The 20,000-nt window shown below is 44.7% G+C and overlaps 1 protein-coding gene across 3 annotated transcripts in view; it reads left to right on the top strand.

Annotated features, from left to right (window-relative positions):
• Positions 1 to 20,000, top strand: part of LOC123499617 — a 167,450-nt gene that overhangs the window by 104,641 nt on the left and 42,809 nt on the right. For 2 of the 3 annotated variants that reach the window (XM_045247904.1, XM_045247905.1), the window contains exons 3-4: positions 8,345 to 8,455; positions 17,692 to 18,067. In XM_045247904.1, the coding sequence (XP_045103839.1) occupies positions 8,345 to 8,455; positions 17,692 to 18,067 (487 nt within the window). The remainder of the gene's footprint in view (positions 1 to 8,344; positions 8,456 to 17,691; positions 18,068 to 20,000) is intronic. The other variant, XM_045247906.1, reaches the window with a different exon arrangement.

Here is a 20,000-nt window from a genome sequence, read left to right on the forward strand (position 1 = left end):
TGCGAGCGACGTGAGGCTGTGTGGCCCTGCTGGCCCTGTGCCGCCCGCGTCATGGTCCCGAGGGTCCGGTGTGCGGCCAGGGGGGAGGAGAGCCCCTCAGCTAGTCCCGTCAGGGTCAGCTAGGGGGCCCGCCGGCCGTGCCCCGCATGGAGGGCACAAGGATTCTCGTGGCGCCCTTCTATCACACCTATCCGTGGGGGCTGCCCAGGCACCGGCGGGTGAGTCCCTTCCTCTCTCCCTCCACCACAACGCTACACCAATACATCACCCTCCCTCTAACATTCCCTCTCTCTCACTCTGACTTACCCTTCCCCTTCTCCTCCTCCTCGTCTTCTTCTTCTCCTTGTTCTTCTTGTTCTTGTTCTTGTTCTTCTTGTTCTTGTTCTTGTTCTTCTTCTTCTTGTTCTTGTTCTTCTTCTTCTTGTTCTTGTTCTTCTTCTTCTTCTCCCTCCTCCTCCTCCTCCTCCTCCTCCTCCTCCTCCTCCTCGTTATTCCTCACAAAGCCAAACCTGAGTGCACAGCAATATCCAACACAGTAATGGCCACAAGTGAGATCAGGTCGGTGTTTGATGAGATACAGAGAGAGAGAGAGAGAGAGAGAGAGAGAGAGAGAGAGAGAGAGAGAGAGAGAGAGAGAAACAGGGTGGGCTGTGGTGTGTCAGGATTGTGGTGCATTGGATAGTTGAAATGTGGCGGGCCGTGGTGTGGTGTATGATGGGTGGTGGGTGAGGCGCCATAGCCAGCTGCCTCACTGCCTCCCTGCCTCCTTGCCTGGCGCTACCCGAGCACTGGGTCACTGGGGAAGGAGTCATGGCCAGGAATTTTCAGCCTTAGAGCGCCCTATAGAGGGCAGACTGGGACTACAACACACACACACACACACACACACACACACACACACACACACACACACACACACACACACACACACACAAACACAAACACACACACACACACACACATACACACATTCATTGTTCTGGTTTATTCTGATGTCCAACGGAGGTGTAACACGTCGATATGAGAGAGAGAGAGAGAGAGAGAGAGAGAGAGAGAGAGAGAGAGAGAGCGAGAGCGCTTGCTGTATCATCATCTTCAATAGAATCGGTGATCGCTTCTAGTTTTGTGGTTATTTTTTCCCTGAATCTCATTGTGGGAAGGTAATGACTATTCTGCCAGGTCAGCCAGCGCCAGGGCTCGAGTCCCACACACACACACACACACACACACACACACACACACACACACACACACGGCCCGGTAGCTCAGTGGTTAGAGCACTGGCTTCACAAGCCAGAGGACCGGGGTTCGATTCCCCGGCCGGGTGGAGATATTTGGGTGTGTCTCCTTTCACGTGTAGCCCCTGTCCACCTAGCAGTGAGTAGGTACGGGATGTAAATCGAGGAGTTGTGACCTTGTTGTCCCGGTGTGTGGTGTGTGCCTGGTCTCAGACCTATCCGAAGATCGGAAATAATGAGCTCTGAGCTCGTTCCGTAGGGTAACGTCTGGCTGTCTCGTCAAAGACTGCAGCAGATCAAACAGTGAATTACACACACACACACACACACACACACACACACACACACACACACACACTGAAGCTGTAGTTGTATTTTTGTTAATCTATCTATGGTGTGTTGAACTGTAGAGTATAACAGACTTGATTACTGGCCTCTCTCTCTCTTTCTCTCTCTCTCTCTCTCTCTCTCTCTCTCTCTCTCTCTCTCTCTCTCTCTCTCTCTCTCTCTCTCTCTCTCTCTCTACGTTCTTTTTCACCCTGCTTATCCTTTTTATTCATTCTTTTTTTCCTTTCTTCCATTCCTGATCTTCCTTTGTTCGTAAATCTTCTTTCGTAAAAGTAACTTCACTCAGAGGGATAAACATGAGAATATCTACACACACACACACACACACACACACACACACACACACACACACACACACACACACACACACACACATCTACTCCTCACACACACACACACACACACACACACACACACACACACACACACACACACACACACACACACACACACACACACACACACACACACACCGACTATAGAAAGACAGACACGCCTCCACGACAATCTCAAAGACTCCCACTCAAAGCAGATGGAGAGACAGATAGAGACAAAAAATAAACAGGAATATGAAAAATCTTCTTGTATTTGTTTCTCACGTGTGTGTGTGTGTGTGTGTGTGTGTGTGTGTGTGTGTGTGTGTGTGTGTGTGTGTGTGTAAGCTTGCGTCGCCTCCAAGTTACGTACATATCAGGCAAACCACCTCCCTGGCACCACTTATTGACAGTACGGAATAAATATTTGTCCCGTAGTTCAGCAAGGTGAGGCTTTGTTTGTGGGGCAAGGAGGGACGGGGAGAGAAAGGGGAGGGGAAGCTGCATGGAGAGCGGATGGAGGGAAGGAGGAAAGGGAGGATAAATGTGGGAGTGGAGGAAGGAAGGAAAGCGGGATATGAAGGGCTAAATTTTTTTTTTTTTTTACATTACAAGGGCACTGGCCAAGGGAAAACAAAGTGAAAAAAAAAATCCCGCTGGTTGCCAGGCCCTGTTAAGAGGAAAGTAGAGAAAAAACAAAAAAATCTAAAAGGAGGGTCCAGTTAACGTAAGAGGTGTCTTGACACTCCTCTTTTGAAAGAGTTTAAGTCATAGGCAGGTGGAAATACAGACACAGGTAGAGAGTTCCAGAGTTTACCAGTGTAGGGAATGAAGGAGTGAAGATACTGGTTAACTCTTGCATTAGGAAGATGGACAGAATAGGGATGAGAAGAAGTAGAGAGTCTTGTGCAGCGAGGCCGCAGGAGGGGAAGGCATGCAGTTAGCAAGTTCAGAAGAGCAGACAGCATGAAAACAGCGGTAGAAGACAGATAAAGATGCAACATTGCGGCGGTGACTTAAAGAATCAAGACAGTCAGTTAGAGGAGAAGAGTTGATAAGACGAAAAGCTTTAGATTCCACCTTGTTTAGTAAAGCTGTGTGTGGATCCCCCAGACATGAGAGCCATACTCCATACACGGGCGGATAAGGCCCTTGTACAGAGCAAGCAGCTGGGAGGGAGAGAAAATGGACGAAGACGCCATAGGACACCTAACTTCTTGGAAGCTGATTTAGCAAGAGTAGAGATGTGAAATTTCCAGTTTAGATTTTTAGTGAAGGATAGACCGAGTGTGTTTAATGTAGAGGAGAGGGAAGTTGAGTGTTATTGAAGAAGAGAGGATAGTTGTCTGGAAGGTTATGTCGAGTAGATAGTTGTAGAAATTGAGTTTTGAGGCATTGAACAAAACCAGGTTTTCTCTGCCCCAATCAGAAACAAGTGAAAGATCAGAAGTTAGGCGTCCTATAGCATCTCGCCTTGAGTCATTTAATTGTTGTTGGGTTGGGCGTCTGTTGAACGCTGTTGAATAATGCAGGGTGGTATCATCAGCATAGGAGTGGATAGGGCATTGAGTCAGATTTAGGAGATCATTGATGAATAATAGAAAGAGAGTGGGTGATAGGACAGAACCCTGTGGAACACCACTGTTGATAGTTTTAGGGAAGAACAGTGACCGTCTACTACAGCAGCAATAGAACGATCGGAAAGGAAACTGGAGATGAAGGTACAGAGAGAAGGATAGAATCCGTAGGAGGGTAGTTTAGAAATTAAAGATTTGTGCCAGACTCTATCGAAGGCTTTCGATATGTCAAGGCCGACAGCAAAGGTTTCACCGAAGTCCCTAAAGAGGATGACCAAGATTCAGTTAGGAAAGTAAGAAGATCACCAGTAGATCTGCCTTTACGGAAACCATACTGGCAATCAGAGAGAAGGTTGTGAGCTGATAGATGCCTCATTATCTTCCTATTAAGGATAGACTCAAAGGCTTTAGAAAGGCAGGAAATCAAAGCTATAGGGCGGTAGTTAGAAGGATTGGAGTGGTCACCTTTTTAGGGACAGGTTGAATGTGAGCAAACTTCCAGCAAGAAGGATAAATAGAAGTAGAGAGACACAGATGAAAGAGTTTGACCAGGCAGTGAGCGAGTTCGGAAGCACAGTTTTGAGAACAACAGGAGGGACTCCATCCGGACCGTAAGCCTTCCGAGAATCAAGGCCAGAGAGGGCCAGGAAAACGTCTTTATAAAGAATTTTAATTTTAGGGATGAAGTAGTCAGAGGGTGGAGGAGTAGGAGGAATATGCCCAGAATCATCCAAAGTTGAGTTGGTAGCAAAGGTTTGAGCGAAGAGTTCAGCTTTAGAAAAGAAGAGACAGCTGTAGAGCCATCTGGATGAAGTAAAGGAGGGAAAGACGAAGAAGTAAAGTTGTTAGAGATATTATTGGCTAGATGCCAGAAATCTCGAGAGGAGTTAGAATTGGAAAGACTTTGACATTTTCTATTGATGAAAGAGTTTTTAGTAAGTTGGAGAATAGATTTGGCATGATTACGGGCAGAAATATATAGGGCATGAGTTTCAGCAGTTGGATGGCTACGGAACCGTTTGTGAGCCGCCTCTCTATCATTGACAGCACGAGAACAAGCAGAGTTAAACCAAGGCTTTTTAGCTTTAGGGTTAGAGAAAGTATGAGGAATGTATAGCTCCATGCCAGAGATAATCACCTCTGTTATGCGCTCGGCACAAAGAGAAGGATCTCTGACATGAAAACAATAATCATCCCAAGGAAATCAGAATAGTACTGCCTTAGTTCCTCCCACTTAGCAGAGTTAAAATGCCAGAAGCACCTCCGCTTAGGCGGGTCCTGAGGCTGCACTGGAGTGATAGAACTGGTAACGGAAATTAGATTGTGGTCGGAGGAGCCCAACGGAGAGGAAAGTTTAACAGAGTAAGCAGAAGGGTTGGAGGTTAGGAAAAGATCAAGAATGTTGGGCGTGTCTCCAAGGCGGTCAGGAATACGGGTAGGGAACTTCACTAGCTGCTCTAGGTCATGAAGGATAGCAAAGTTGAAGGTTTGTTCACCAGGTTGGTCAGTGAAAGAAGATGAAAGCCAAAGCTGGTGGTGAACATTGAAATCCCTAAAATGGAGATCTCAGCAAAAGGAAAGTGAGATAAGATGTGCTCCACCTTGGAAGTCAAATAGTCAAAGAATTTTACATAGTCAGAGGAATTAGGTGAGAGGTATACAGCACAGATGAATTTAGTTAGAGAGTGACATTGAAGTCTTAGCCAGATGGTAGAAAATTCTGAAGATTCAAGATTGTGGGCACGAGAGCAAGTGGTGTCGTTACGCACGTATGCGCAACATCCAGCTTTGGATTGAAAATGAGGATAGAGCAAGTAGGAGGGAACAGAAAAGGGGCTGCTGTCAGTAGTCACAGACAACTGTGTTTCGGTTAGGAAGAGAAGATGAGGTTTAGTAGAGGAGAGGTGGTGTTCCACAGATTGAAAATTAGAACGAAGGCCACGAATGTTGCAGAAATTGATAGTGAAAGTATTAGATGAAGTGTCAAGACACCCAAGGTCGATGGAAAGGAAGAAAGGAAGGGAGATAAATAAGGGTTAGAAGAGGGAAGAAAAGCAGTAAATCAAATGTAAAAAGGGAGAAAAGAGAAAGATTTTTGTTCACATATGAAAGGTATTGGTGAAGCACAACAAAAATAAAAAAAAAAAAAGATAGAATGGCACGGCAGTTCTCAAAAACAAGGCTAAAAACGATCAAACACTGAACAATAAGTGTCTTGAAACCTATTTTTTTTTTTTTTTTAGAGAGAGAGAGAGAGAGAGAGAGAGAGAGAATTCAGATCACAGGAAATAGGAAATACAGAAAAACAGGCAGGGAGTTCCACAGTTTCCCAGAGAAAGGGATGAATGATTGATAATACCGGTTAACTCTTGCATTAGGGAAGAGGACAGAACAGTGGTGAGAGAAAGTAGAAAATCTTGTTGAGTGAGGCCGTGAGAGGAAGGGAGACATGCAAGATCAGAACAGTTAGCGCGAAAATAGCGGTAGACGATAGCAAAAGATACAACATTGAAAATACTAGAGAGAGAGAGAGAGAGAGAGAGAGAGAGAGAGAGAGAGAGAGAGAGAAAGGATACGGGGTGAGGCATAAGAATGAGGAATGGATGGAAGAAGAAGTATAAATGGAAGGAAGGAAGGAAGAGGAGACTCAAATGGAGAAATAGAGGAGTAAAGGAAAGAATCAAAGATGAAGGAAGAGAGGATAGAGGGAAAGGGAATGAGAAAATAGGAATAAATTTGGAGTTGGTATAAAATCCGTATCAGGAAAGGAGAGAAGAATGAAGAAAGGAATAAGATATGGAAGAAAAGGAGAGGGAGGGAGGGAAATGGAGGAATGTAAGAGAGAGAGAGAGAGAGAGAGAGAGAGAGAGAGAGAGAGAGAAGAGGATGTTGGAAAAGAAAAGTTATGGAAAGTAATGTAATTGAAAGAGAAAGGATGAGATATGTATGTATGTATTTATGTATGTATGTATATATGTACTCGTCTGTATGTGTGTGTGTGTGTGTGTGTGTGTGTGTGTGTGTGTGTGTGTGTGTGTGTGTGTGTGGAAGATGGGATAAAGACAAAGGAAATAAAAAGGTGATATGTATCGATAAGAAGAACGACGAAGTACAAGAGGAGGAGGAGGAGGAGGAGGAGGAGGAGTTACGTAAGTTGTTTAAGGAGGGAAGGAAGGAGGGAAAGGAGAGAGGAATCAGGTGTAAATATTGTGAAAGATGGAGAGAAGTTGTGATTTGTGATGCACCTTGGAGAAAAGTAGGGTGCGTAGAGAGAGAGAGAGAGAGAGAGAGAGAGAGAGAGAGAGAGAGAGAGAGAGAGAGAGAGAGAGAGAGAGAGAGAGAGAGAGAGAGAGATCAGTACATGAAACAATGCAAGCAGTAAATGCATTGTATATAAAAGAAAATAAAGCGTTTATCAAGCAGATTAAAGAAATGAGATGGAGGAGAGAGAGAGAGAGAGAGAGAGAGAGAGAGAGAGAGAGAGAGAGAGAGAGAAATTTATTAAGACATCTTTCCACCTTCATAATATGCAAAGAAATTAATCTCTGACCAGTGTGTGTGTGTGTGTGTGTGTGTGTGTGTGTGTGTGTGTGTGTGTGTGTGTGTGTGTGTGTGTGGATAGGTAGGTATACTTTAACAGTGGTGGTGGTGGTGGTGGTGGTGGTGGTGGTTGAGGTGGTGGTGGAGGTGGAACGTGAGTCTTTTTGGTGATTCCTTGAAGACGGTGAAGGTGGAAGGAGGAAAGGAGACGATATTGATTCCAGTGGAGGCTTCTCATAACGAACAACTCCTTCAACACAATGACGGAAGGAGTGGCGGTAGTGTGGTGGTGATGGCGGTGGTGATGGTGAGAGAAAGTTAGGTTCTGTATGTAAAAGATGATGGATAGGGTAGCAATAGAAAGTAATGGGAGTGTTATGGATGTTGAGAATGATAGTAATAGAGGAGAGGAGGAGGAGGAGGAGGAGGAGGAGGAGGAGGAGGAGGAGGAGGAGGAGGAGGAGGAGTAGTGACAGGTTCCACAGAGGCAGCGTGAGTGGCTTAGGACAGCAATTAGCAGCGTGTTGCTTCCTGACGCTTTGCCCTTTTGTCGACCCTGCTGCCCGCCCTACACACACACACACACACACACACACACACACACACACACACACACACACACACACACACACACACACACACACACACACACACACACACACACACACACACACAGAGAGAGAGAGAGAGAGAGCTCCATCCCTCATCTCATTACCTTGACCGGCGTGTATATTTTTCTATTGCTGCTGATCAAAAGAAACCAAAGAAATACGTGGCCTGAAATAGAGAAAAAAAAAACATCCAGAATTATCTTGGTCTTTTTTTTTTCTTTTTTTTGCCATGAATATTTAGCCGTGGATGTGAAAATAAACCAACTCTGTATTAATTTCTGTTCATTTCTACTGGTTCTTCATGTGAAATGCGTCTAATTTTAACTTGACGCGTCTGTGAAGTGTTCAAGCCGCGGCCCAGCCAATTGACGTAAAGCTTTGACTAGACCTGAGGGAATTAATGCTTCGTACCTGTGAATTTACCTGCTATTTAACCCTTTATTCTACCTCTGCTTCTCACCCGCTACTACTACTACTACCACTACTACTGATATTACTAGTGCTATTTATACCACTACTATTACTATTACTACTACTACTACTACTGCTACAACTACTACTACTACTACTACTTCTCAGCTGTCCCGTGTCCATTCCTGTCACTCCTTGCCGAACAAAAAAGAGGCGTGGACGGACAGTGGACACGGACATAGAACACCTCTCTGCTTGTGTTCCTTAGTAGTGTTGCTGTAGCGTGCCTTTCCTCCCTCCCCCAGAGCCCCGCCCACCACCGAGATGCCGCCCTACACAAACTGGGACGCACAGCCACCGCCTCCCGCCCGCCACTCTCCAGTAAACTCCGCCAGAACGGCCTCCTCTCAGCCCAGGTATTGTCGTGGTGTTGTCCGTCACTCGCTCTCTCTTGTGTTGCCTCTCCGTCTGCCTTCAGCTTTGCATGTTCGGGTGGTTGGATCTCCGCTTGTTACTGACATGATTTATTGATTTTTTTTATTTCTATTTGTTAGTGTGGTGTTGTGTGGGGTTGATTTGGTGTTGTTTTGGTGTTGTTTTAGTGATGTGTTTTTGTTTCTTCGTTTTATGCTATGTTGTTGTTGTTTTTTTGTTAGCTTTTGCTGTGTTTCTTTCGTATTTTTGTGTTTTTTCTTCTTTTTCTGTCTTGTTTTGTTGTGATTATTGTGTTGTTGTTGTTGTTGTTGTTCTTGATGTGTGTGTGTGTGTGTTCGTGTGCCTGTGTGTGTGTTTGTGTGTGTGTGTGTGTGTGTGTGTGTGTGTGTGTGTGTGTGTTTGTGTTTGTGTCAACAAGACTTGGTTGGCTCGAGGTCGTGTGAAGGTATTGGTCTCTGTGAACGTAAATGTTTGCTGTGAATTCCTGACACACACACACACACACACACACACACACACACACACACACACACACACACACACACACACACACACACATTTTCCTAGCCGTTTACCTCCTTTGCAATTTCTTTCATGCTTGTACCCTCCCATTCTCTCCTCTCCTTCTGCACCTCTCCCCTTCCCTCTCCCCCCTCCCTCTCCCCCTCCCTTTTTCCTTCTCCCTCTCCCTCTTCCTCTCCCTTTGCCTCTCTTCACGAAACGTCTCCTCCAAACATACTCATACAGTGAAGTGTCAAAAACTGCTTTCAACTCTCTCTCTCTCTCTCTCTCTCTCTCTCTCTCTCTCTCTCTCTCTCTCTCTCTCTTCGGTAAACTGCACTATTCCTTCTGTCCTTCCATTCTTGTGCTGGTCAACTATTCCCTCCTCCTCTCCATCCCTCCACTCTTCCGCCCCTCCACCCTCCCCTCCACCCTTCCCTCCATTCCTCTATTCCTCTCCCAGCATTCCCGAGGCGGTGTTGACAGGTTTCCCCGCGGCTGTGAGGGAAGGAAGCCTGGATGTCAAAGGAAACGAGGGTGATGGTGGTGGTGGTGGTGGTGGTGGTGGTAGTGGTGGTGGTGGTGGTGAATTATAATGTGGATGATGATTATGGTGGTGATGATAGTGTTGTGATAATGGTGCTGATGGTGATGACAAAATGGTGGTCATGATGGTGGTGGTGGAAGTAGTGGTGATTATAATGCTGCAAGTGATCGTGGTGGTGGTGGTGGTGGTAGTGGTGGTGATGATGGTGGCAGTTATGGTATTGTTGTTAGTGGTGATTGTGGTGGTGGTCCTGTTGATGATGGTGATGATGATGATGATGATGATGATAGTAGTTGTATTGGTAGTGATAGTGGAAGCTGTGATGATATTATTTTTGTTGTTGTTGATGGTGGTGTTGGTGGAGGCGTTGGTGATGGTGATGGTGGTGGTGTACCTTCACTATTCAGGAGGAGCGGCAAGATTTCACGGCGCCTTGGTCTGGTGGTGTGACAGCTACCAATGGTGTTTTCAGAAAGGCTACACTCCCCTTCACCTCTCCTCTCTCCCTCTCCATCTCCCCTCTCCCTCTCCCTCTCCTCTCACTCTCACTCTCCTCTCACTTCTCTTTTAACTTTCTTCCTCACTCCTTTTAGCCTTTTCCTTCCTTTTCTTCCCTCTCTCTCTCTCTCTCTCTCCCTTTCCTCCTCACTTTCTCAACTCTTCTTTCTCTCCTTTTTCTTAATTCCTCTTCATCTCCTTCTCACTTTCTCTCGTTTTCTTCTTTATTTCCATCTCCTCCTCCTCTTTTTCTCTTCTATTCTTGTTAGTATTTTTCTGTTATTCATTCTTCTCTATCTTGTTCTTTCATCTCCTCTCTTCTTACCACTCTCACTTCCTCTTCCACTCTTATTACCATTCTTTCATTTTTTTTTTTTCATTTCTTGTCCTCCTCTTTTCTCTTTCTCTTTTTTTCCTTCTTTCCTTTATCTCTTTTTCTCTCATTTATCTTCTCTTCTCCTTTCATATTCTTCTATCTTCGTCTTCTCTTCTCTTTTCTCATCTTTCCTTCCACTCTTCTCCTATCGCCTTTCTTTACTTGTTTTTCCTTCATATCTCTAATTGTTGTTATTGTCTTTGCTTTTAAGATATTTTTTATGCAATATTTTTCCCCTCTCCACTTTCCGGCCTTGTCTATATTCTTTTTTATTTTTTTTTTATTTACATTTTTCTTCCTCCTTTGTATTCAGTGTTTTGACCTTTTTTCCTCATTTCTTTGTCTCCTTTTGTTCTTTTCCCTTTCCAGCTTCTTGTGTCCCTCGGTGTTGTAATATTTATTTTGTTTTTTTTCTTTTCTTTTCTTTTCTTCTTGTCTTTTTTTCTTTTTTTTTTGCGAAGAGTTGCTATTTAGATTTGTTTGTCTTTTGCCCTTTGTCTAAGTGCCCTGGTGCGTGTGTGTCTCTGTGTGTGTGTGTGTGTGTGTGTGTGTGTGTGTGTGTGTGTGTGTGTGTGTGTGTTTTCGTCTCATCATATTTTGTTTTCATTTTACATGGCGTGTTTTGTTTATCCTTATTAAATACATAAAAATTATACTCAAAGAACACACAAGAACAAGAACAAGAATTTTAGTAGTAATGCCATAACTAGTAGTAGTAGTAGTAGTAGTAGTAGTAGTAGTAGTAGTAGTAGTAGAAGTAGTAGAAGTAGCAGTAGTAAAGGAAATAGTAGTAGCAGTAGCAGAAGCATAGAAATAAAATTGCCTCCGCCACTAAAGGGTGAAAGCTGAACAGCGCTTCCCATACATATTCTTCAAGTATATCTGCAGACGCTATAGGCCATAACATAAACAAAAATAAATTGCAGTAGTAGTTTCCGTCTCATATTTAAGCAGTACAGAGTCACAGTGAAACCTTTTCCTTCGTATTAGTTCTTCATTCTTACATAGTTGGAGCAAAGAATCAAAACTTTAAAGGCAAACTTGCTACCACAACTAATGCTTTCTGGCGCTGACCTTGCCCAAGAAAAATTTGAAGGAAGGGAGGGTTATGTTTAAGATTATTGTGATGAAAATAAAGAAGGGAAAGGAGGAGATGAAGGAGAAAGATATGTGGAGGAGGAAGAAAAGGTAATGGTGGTGGTGGTAGTGGAAAAGAAAAGGAGAAAAAAAAATGTTAGTAAGAGAATGCAAGGAAGCAAATCTTGAGGAGGAGGTGGAAGAGGAAGGAGGAAGAGGAGGAGGAGGGAGATAATGGTGATAAGTGGTGGATGAGGAAGTAGGCGAGACGATGGTGGTGGTGGTGGTGCTGGAGCTGGATAAGAAGAAGAGAATGTAAGAAGGAAGAGGAGGAGGAGGAGGAGGAGGAGGAGGAGGAGGAGGAGGAGGAGGAGGAGGATGAAGGAGGTTTGGTTCTGACAGCAGATGAAATAGTGGTAATTATAGATACTTCATTATCACTATTCTTGTTATTATTGATATTGTTGCTATTTTTATTATTATTATTATTATTATTATTATTATTATTATTATTATTATTATTATTATTATTATTATTATTATTATTATTATTATTATTGTTATTATTATTATCATTATTATTATTACTATTATTGTTGTTGTTGTTGTTGCTGCTGCTGTTGTTGTTGTTGTTATTATTATTGTTGTTATCATCATTATCATCATCATCCCTTTCCTCATAACAGTCATCACTACCATGCACCACCACCACCACAACCACCACCGTAATTATTATAATTAAAGCCACAACAAACAACAAGACCAACAAGGACACACACACACACACACACACACACACACACACACACACACACACACACACACACACACACACAGCGGTGCCCGTCGTTCTCCTCCGTCACCTTTAAGCCGCCGCTGAGCGAGTCCCCGCGGCCTAGGCACCGCATCCCCCTCTCTGCCTCCTGCCTCCCTTCCTCTCTTCCCCCCACTCTTCCCCTGTCTCTCTGTTCCCCTGCCTCCCTACCTCTGTCTGTCCACCGACATTTGTGCCATTTGTAGCCATCTCCTATAGCCTCCAATCTCTCTCTCTCTCTCTCTCTCTCTCTCTCTCTCTCTCTCTCTCTCTCTCTCTCTCTGTCTCAGCCTAGCCTCGCGTCCCGCATCTTTCTGGGCTAAGTCAAGATCATATCTCGCTGGTTCCCGTCATTTTTTGTCGCAATTCCAGAGTTTAAAGCAGCGTGTGTGTTCGGGAAGGCAGGGAAGCGTGGCGGGATGGTGTGCCCCAGGGCCCCAGTAGTGGGTGGTTCCCTGGACTGCTGCTGCTGCTGCTCGTCCTAGGAACACTGACCCTGACAGTGACCCAGCAATCTGCACCCTGATTTATTGAGGCACGAAGGCGAGCATGCGGCCGAGTTCTGCATATTTATGGTTTTCGCGCTGCTGTTTGCCTGGAAAATTAAATGAGGGCGTCCTCAAACAGCCGGAGTTATAGGGGGAGGCTAATGGCTTTCACGGCCGCCGTTCCACACTCGTTATGCCAAAGCGTCCCGTACTGAGGGAAGCATAGAGCGCTGCTGCTTGGCGTGTGTGTCACCCGCATTGTTGTTGTTGTTGTTGTTGTTGTTGTTGTTGCTGCTGTGCTGTTTTTGATGCTTTTGTTTGTGGCGTCTGTCCTGTTGTTGGCCGGATGATGTAATTAGCGACCTGCGTGTAAATTAATTACATTACCTTCATCCATTTGGCGAATTGAATTAGTGTTATCGCGTCCTGCGTTAACTCTGAGATGGAGTGACATTTGCCCACCGAGAATTTTTGCAAAGCCTTGAGTGGGCGACTCCTGCGTAGTAAAGCTGACGGACGCAGCGGTGACTGCTGCCGCCTGCAGCGGCGGTGGCGGAGATGGCGGCAGCGATGTGCCTCTGGCCTTCGGTCGAATGGGCACGGCTGAGTGGGGCATCATGATTACTCTGAGCGGAGCCCTCTGTCTCAAAGCGAGGCAGATTCTTTTGAACCACGCGGCTTAGTCTGGAGGTGGAGAAGGAGGAGGAGGAGCAAGGCTTTCCGCTGGATGAAAGGCCCTGCCTCGCCCCATCGCCGCTCCGCCCCGGACACTCGCTCCTCTCAAGGCTTCCTGGACTGCCGTCAGGCGGCGACCATTCCGCCGCTCCCCGGCAGCGTGTGGGCGGTGCCGTGCTGTGCGAGCCTAGCAGCTCCTTGCCCTGAGCGCCGTCCAGACGTGACTCCCACTTATAAAAACAGTGAAGATGAACTCCGATTGACTTGACTCTGGCTGGGCTGGCCTGGGCTCGGCTCGGGCGGCCCTCGCATGCCTCGCTCTTGTAGGGATTTACGATTCAGTGTCTTTGATGAAGCAGCGGCGCATGTAGCTATTGTTTGCCACCATACTAATTATATTAGCCGCCGCCTGCACCCAAAAACACATTCAGTGAAAAAGCGTCCAGCTCGGCCCGGCCTGAACACTGAACAGCCCACGCCGCCAGCCAGCACCGCAGCGGCGTGCACAAAGCTTGCCATACCAGACACATTACGTATGTGCATGTGTGCGCTTTTTTCAATCATGAAGCTTTGCATGAACACACGATGGCTTGCAATATGAATGATTGTGGTGGTGGTGGTGGTGGTTTCAGTTGAGAGAGAGAGAGAGAGAGAGAGAGAGAGAGAGAGAGAGAGAGAGAGAGAGAGAGCAGCTTAGGCGGTAAAACTGAATGATAAAAACCCTGTACGGGAACGAATGCTTGGCGATGAATATGACGAAAAACGGAAATACAAGATGAGTGATAAGATTGCTCCTATTTCATTTCATTCGTTCATTTCCTTTCCCCATTGTATTTCATAATAACACACACACACACACACACACACACACACACACACACACACACACACACACACACACACACTTTTTCATAACTCGTGTCCACCAAGTTGGTATATATATTTTTTTTCTTTCCAGCTTTCTCTCCAAGCAAATCCTTTCTCTATTATCATCACCCTAAGGTCACGTCCTCCTCCTCCACCTCCTCCTCCTCCTCCTCCACCACAGAGAATCTTCCGCTCTAAGCTTCCGTCCAGAGAATTTATCCTTTACCCTTTCTCCTCCAATCCTTCCTCCCTTCCTTCCCTTCCTCCATTGCCTTGCCAAGAAAGACTCACGCAAATAAAGGAAATTGCCTTATGGCTTTCCATTGAATATTTTCTTCTTATTTTGACAAGAGAAAGAGAGAGAGAGAGAGAGAGAGAGAGAGAGAGAGAGAGAGAGAGAGAGAGAGAGAGAGAGAGAGAGAGAGAAAAGACATTATTTATTATTGTTATTATTATTATTATTATTATTATTATTATTATTATTATTATTATTATTATTACTATTGTTGTTATTATTATTATTATCATCATTACTTCACCTCGCTCAGCTCACACCTATCCCTGATCTTTCCCTCGTGTTTCTGTCTCCAATCTCCCTTCTCTCATCATCACCCACCTCTCCTTCATCACCCTTATCATCTCTATATTTTCCTCCCCACTCTCTCTCTCTCCGGCCATCTCCCTCACTTCCTCAGCTTCACCTTTTTCTTTAGGCTTTTTTTGTCTCTATTCCATCATTTTCTCCCACCACCACCACCACCACCACCATCATTTTTTTCTCAAGCCAATATATTTTTTTTGTCCTCCCTTCTTTTTCTCTCTCTCCTCACAGCCACCATTATTATTTCTCCCATGCATCCCTTTCGTCACCTCTTCCCTTATCTTCCCATTCCCTTTCCTCCCATCACCGCCCATCACTTCCACCATTCTTCTCGTCGTCTTACATCTCTATTACCACCATTACCATCTATTCTTTCTTCTTTTCATTTATCCCATCCTCATCTATAACCTAATAAACCAAAACAAACCAAACCGAACCGAAATGAACCGAACCGAACCGAACCCAGCCCAGCCCAGCCCAGCCCAGCTCTCGTCGATATCGGAAGCCTTGCACGGTCTGGCTGCTCAAGGGTATCGGATCCGCCTCTTGGAACCCTCCCCCATTGACATCCCCGCGTCACTGAGCCCCTTCAAGACGTCACTGTACGCCCTCCAACCTTTGCTCCCTCTGTGGATGGTGCTGATGATGTTGATGATGTTCTTTCTTCTCCTCCCCCTCTCCCTTTTCAACGGAGCCGTATTCTTCTTCTCAATCCTCTTACTTGGTGTTTTGGTGGGTGGTTGTGGTGGTGGTGGTGGTGGTGGTCATATTCTTATCGACCTATTTTTCTCCCTCTTTTCCTCGTCACCTTCTTTTTTTCTATTCTATCTTCTTCTTCTTCTTCTTTATGAATATCTGTTTTTTCCCGCCATCCTTTTGTTTTAGTTCTTTTTTTTATTCTTTCCTGTTTCTGTTTTTTTTTTTTTTTTCTATCAGTGCCGCAGCTCCGTTATTTTTGGAAGCGTCTAAACTTGACATACTTCTATTTCTTTCTCTCTCTCGTCATGTTTTTCGTTGTTATTATTTCACGGGTTTGCTGCGTTGCGGAGACAATGCGCCGCTGTTGTCTTGTTATTGTCCAGTTATAAGTTGTCTTACTGCTTGAGTGTTTTTGTCAGCCCATGCTGTGTTCATACGTAAGTGTTTCGCCGTCTCATCTCATATAACTTTGAAATGTTCCAGGTGAAGTTACTGGAGTTTTCTAGTGTGTGGGTATTCTTTTATGGTTCTCGTGATAGTTCATCAAGAGTTGTGCATTATGAACAGGAAAAACACTCATAATAACACGGATTATCATCTCAGTGGCCTTTTGAAATAATTCTCGTAAGAAATTAAAGCGTTTTGGATCACAAAGTTAACCTCTTCAGTAATGGGACGCATTTTTACCATGAGTTTGGTAATAATTAGACGATTTTATTTACATTAGAAAGGGTCTATGGAGGTGAGAAGATCAATAGCCAGAGTCTTCACTGTTTTAATTCCCACATAAGTTTCTGAAGCTGAATAAAATCACCATATGGTAAGCAGAATGAATCAGAACGTGTCATAGTACTGAAGAGGTTAAGTATTTCGATCTTCATTATATCCTAAAGGACTGTGACTGCCAAAACAACCTTATAGACTCTTCAAACCTTTATAACTAAGCGCCACCTCTATGAATCTTCCTTCGGCTGCTATTGTCAGGTGTCACCGCAGCGGGTTAACCTACAGGGCACTCTAGTCTTCTACACCTCCCTCAGTCACAGCCATTACAAGCATGTGTTCTGCCACTGCATCTACAAACCTTACTAATCCATGAACTTTATGAAATCTACGGTTTTACAAAGATAAATATGATTACCACCACCACCACCTTCTCCTCCTCCTCCTCCTCCTCCTCCTCCTCCTCCTCCTCCTCCTCCTCCTCCTCCTCCTCCTCCTCCTTCTCCTCCTCCTCCTCCTATCCATGTTCTCCTTCCACCTGTACACCTTCTTCCCCCTGCAGGCCTCAATCAGCCCCATTATAAGCATTCTACTTCCCACAGTCAGCCCCTTTATGTGTCTGTCTTCCGTCACTCCATCCGTAAACCTTCCATTACACCTTCCGTTCCTTCACTGTAGATCCAATTTAAAAATACGGATAGAAATACAAAAAGTCGAGGTAAAAAAATATATCGTGCTCTGAGAAAACTTACTGCCAAACCAACAACTGGAAATCCATCAGCTAGAGAAAGAAAGGAAGGAAAAAGTCCACGGCTCTATCTATCTATCAGCGCTTCCTTTTATGCATATGATACGATACGCTGTGTGTGTGTGTGTGTGTGTGTGTGTGTGTGTGTGTGTGTGTGTGTGTGTGTGTGTGTGTGTGTGTGTGTGTGTGTGTGTGTGTGTGTATGTGTGTGTGTGTGTGTGTGTGAAACTTATTTGTTATTTTTTAAGTGACGTTTTCCATGTTTTTTTTATGTTTCTTATATGTCTCTCTTCTCTCTCTCTCTCTCTCTCTCTCTCTCTCTCTCTCTCTCTCTCTCTCTCTCTCTCTCTCTCTCTCTCTCTCTCTCTCTCTCTCTCTCTCTCTCTCTCTCTCTCTCTCTCTCTCTCTCTCTCTCTCTCTCTTTAAACTTTCACATACGTATGAGTCTTTTAGTGCATAGGGCGTGGGCAGTGGAAATTTTTTTTTTTAATCTTGTATAGTCTCTCTCTCTCTCTCTCTCTCTCTCTCTCTCTCTCTCTCTCTCTCTCTCTCTCTCTAAAATACCCACTCCTCTTCTCACACTCCCTCTCCCTCTTTCCCCAGAAACTGCCGGTGCTCACCAACAAGAGCAGCTCCTCGTCCCGCGTCAACCTCCCCCACGACGCGTCTTGCCACCACGAAGGCGACACCGGCGGAGGAGGCGGCGGCGGGGGACGGACCAGGGAGGCAGGAGGGGGAGGAGGAGGAGGAGGAGGGTCGACCGGGGGCCAAGGGGGGGCTGGCTCCCTCCCGGTGCTGAATAATAACAAGGGCGAGCTCAACGTTGACTCCCCAAGACCCTCCAGACTCAGCTCCTGCAAAGCTTCTTCGTCCTCCTCCTCCTCCCCCTCCTCCACCTCCAACGCCGCCGCCGCCACAGCCTCCTCCAACAGACCCCCGACCTCTGCCCACCACCACACCCTACCTCTGTCTCCTCAGGGTGAGTGTCCCGCTACGAGTATTTGTCAGTGTTGGTAGGTATAGTAACACACACACACACACACACACACACACACACTTAAATATACCTAAACGATACAGTCCTTTGGTATAAAAGTGTGGGTTATTACGAGCCGAGCTTGACTCAATCCTTTAGAAATACAAATTGGTAAATACGAATAAGTACACACACTCATTAATTTATTTTTTTCGAGTATTTATTTTTACTTCAAGGATGATTTACAGATATGCGTATTACTCTCTCTCTCTCTCTCTCTCTCTCTCTCTCTCTCTCTCTCTCTCTCTCTCTCTCGTGTCAGAGGGAGAAAGGAGCGTGACATCTCCTATTTATCTTCCTTTTTCCTGCCTTTCCCGCACCATCCTGCCCTCCTTTTCCTCCCCTCCCCCCTCTGATGCCTCACTTCCCAGAACCGGCGACACTCGTGATTAGGAGGTAGAGGTGATAGTAGTAATAGTAGTATTAGTATTAGTAGTAGTAGTAGTTGTTGTTGTAGCAATAGTAGTAGCAATAATAGTAGTAATGACAGAAATATGACGAGAAAAAGAGGAAGAAAAAAAAAGAGACAAAAATCATTGGAAGAAGGAAACCTGAGAACATTAAATATATACATTGTCGTCATTCGTAGAGAGAGAGAGAGAGAGAGAGAGAGAGAGAGAGAGAGAGAGAGAGAGAGAGAGAGAGAGAGAGAGAGAGAGAGAGAGAGAGAGAGAGAGAGAGAGAATAGTAATAATAATGATACATCTTCCAGGGCGAATCTTTTTAGTAATGTCCCGAGATAATGAGAGAGGGAGGCACCTTTTGTGTGTCATTACAATCTGGCCGGAGAGATTTTGAATTAATTACATACAGACAGAGAGAGAGAGAGAGAGAGAGAGAGAGAGAGAGAGAGAGAGAGAGAGAGAGAGAGAGAATGAAATGGTAATATGATTTAGAACTAATATTATCAAACTGAGAACGGACGAAACCCAGGGGAATGAATAGAAGAGAAGGTATTGAAGCAGTGTTGGTAGTGCTGGTGGCGGTGGTGGTGGTGGTGGTGGTAGTGGTAGTGGTAGTGGATACAATATTAATAGAAGCTTACGAGGAAAATAAGATGAAATAAAACCCCGTAATTCCCCCCGCATTAAATATGTGTACTAGATAATAAAGGTGAATAAATGTGATCGGGAAAAAAATATATATATAGTTACAGAAATAAAGAAAGAAAAAGAAGGTATAATTATTTCTCTTAATGGAAAAAAAAGGAAGAAAAGATGATGATGATGAACAACAACAACAACAACAACAACAACAACAACAACAACAAGAATAAGAAGCAATGGATTGGAGAGAGGAAATGAGAGAGGTGAAAGAAAAGGCGACATGAAATAGTTGTGGAAATATGAATGCTGGAATGAGAGACAGAGAGACGTAGAAAGAGGGAGGAAAGGAGAGGTGATAAAGGGACGAACCGGCAAAGCAGAATATTAGAAAGAGAAAAGTAAAGAGGGGACGAGAGGGGATAGATAAAAAAAAAAGAGGAAGAGGAAGGTGTTGGAATGGGAAACGGAGGAAAGGAGATAGAAAGAGGAAAAGGGGAGAGAAAAGAATGAAGGAAGAAAAGGTGCTAGGATGAGAGACGTAGAGAGAGAAAGAGGGAAGGAAACGAGAAGGGATAAGGAAAATGATAGATGAAGAAGGTGCCGGGAGGAGAGAAAGAAGGAAGCAGGGAGAGGAATGTTGAAAAGGAGAAGAAATACAAAATATGACATGAAAAATACAGATAAGAATATAACAACCTGAAAAAATAGTAAAAGAAAATGAGAAGATAAAATGAAGGAAACAGAGAACAAGAACAGGGAAATTTAGAGAGAGAGAGAGAGAGGCATTGAAGGGAGAAGGAAGGTAGAAGGGCACTGAAGGAAAGATAAAG

Source organism: Portunus trituberculatus, chromosome 50 (genome assembly GCF_017591435.1).
Source record: "Portunus trituberculatus isolate SZX2019 chromosome 50, ASM1759143v1, whole genome shotgun sequence".
NCBI lineage: Eukaryota > Metazoa > Arthropoda > Malacostraca > Decapoda > Portunidae > Portunus > Portunus trituberculatus.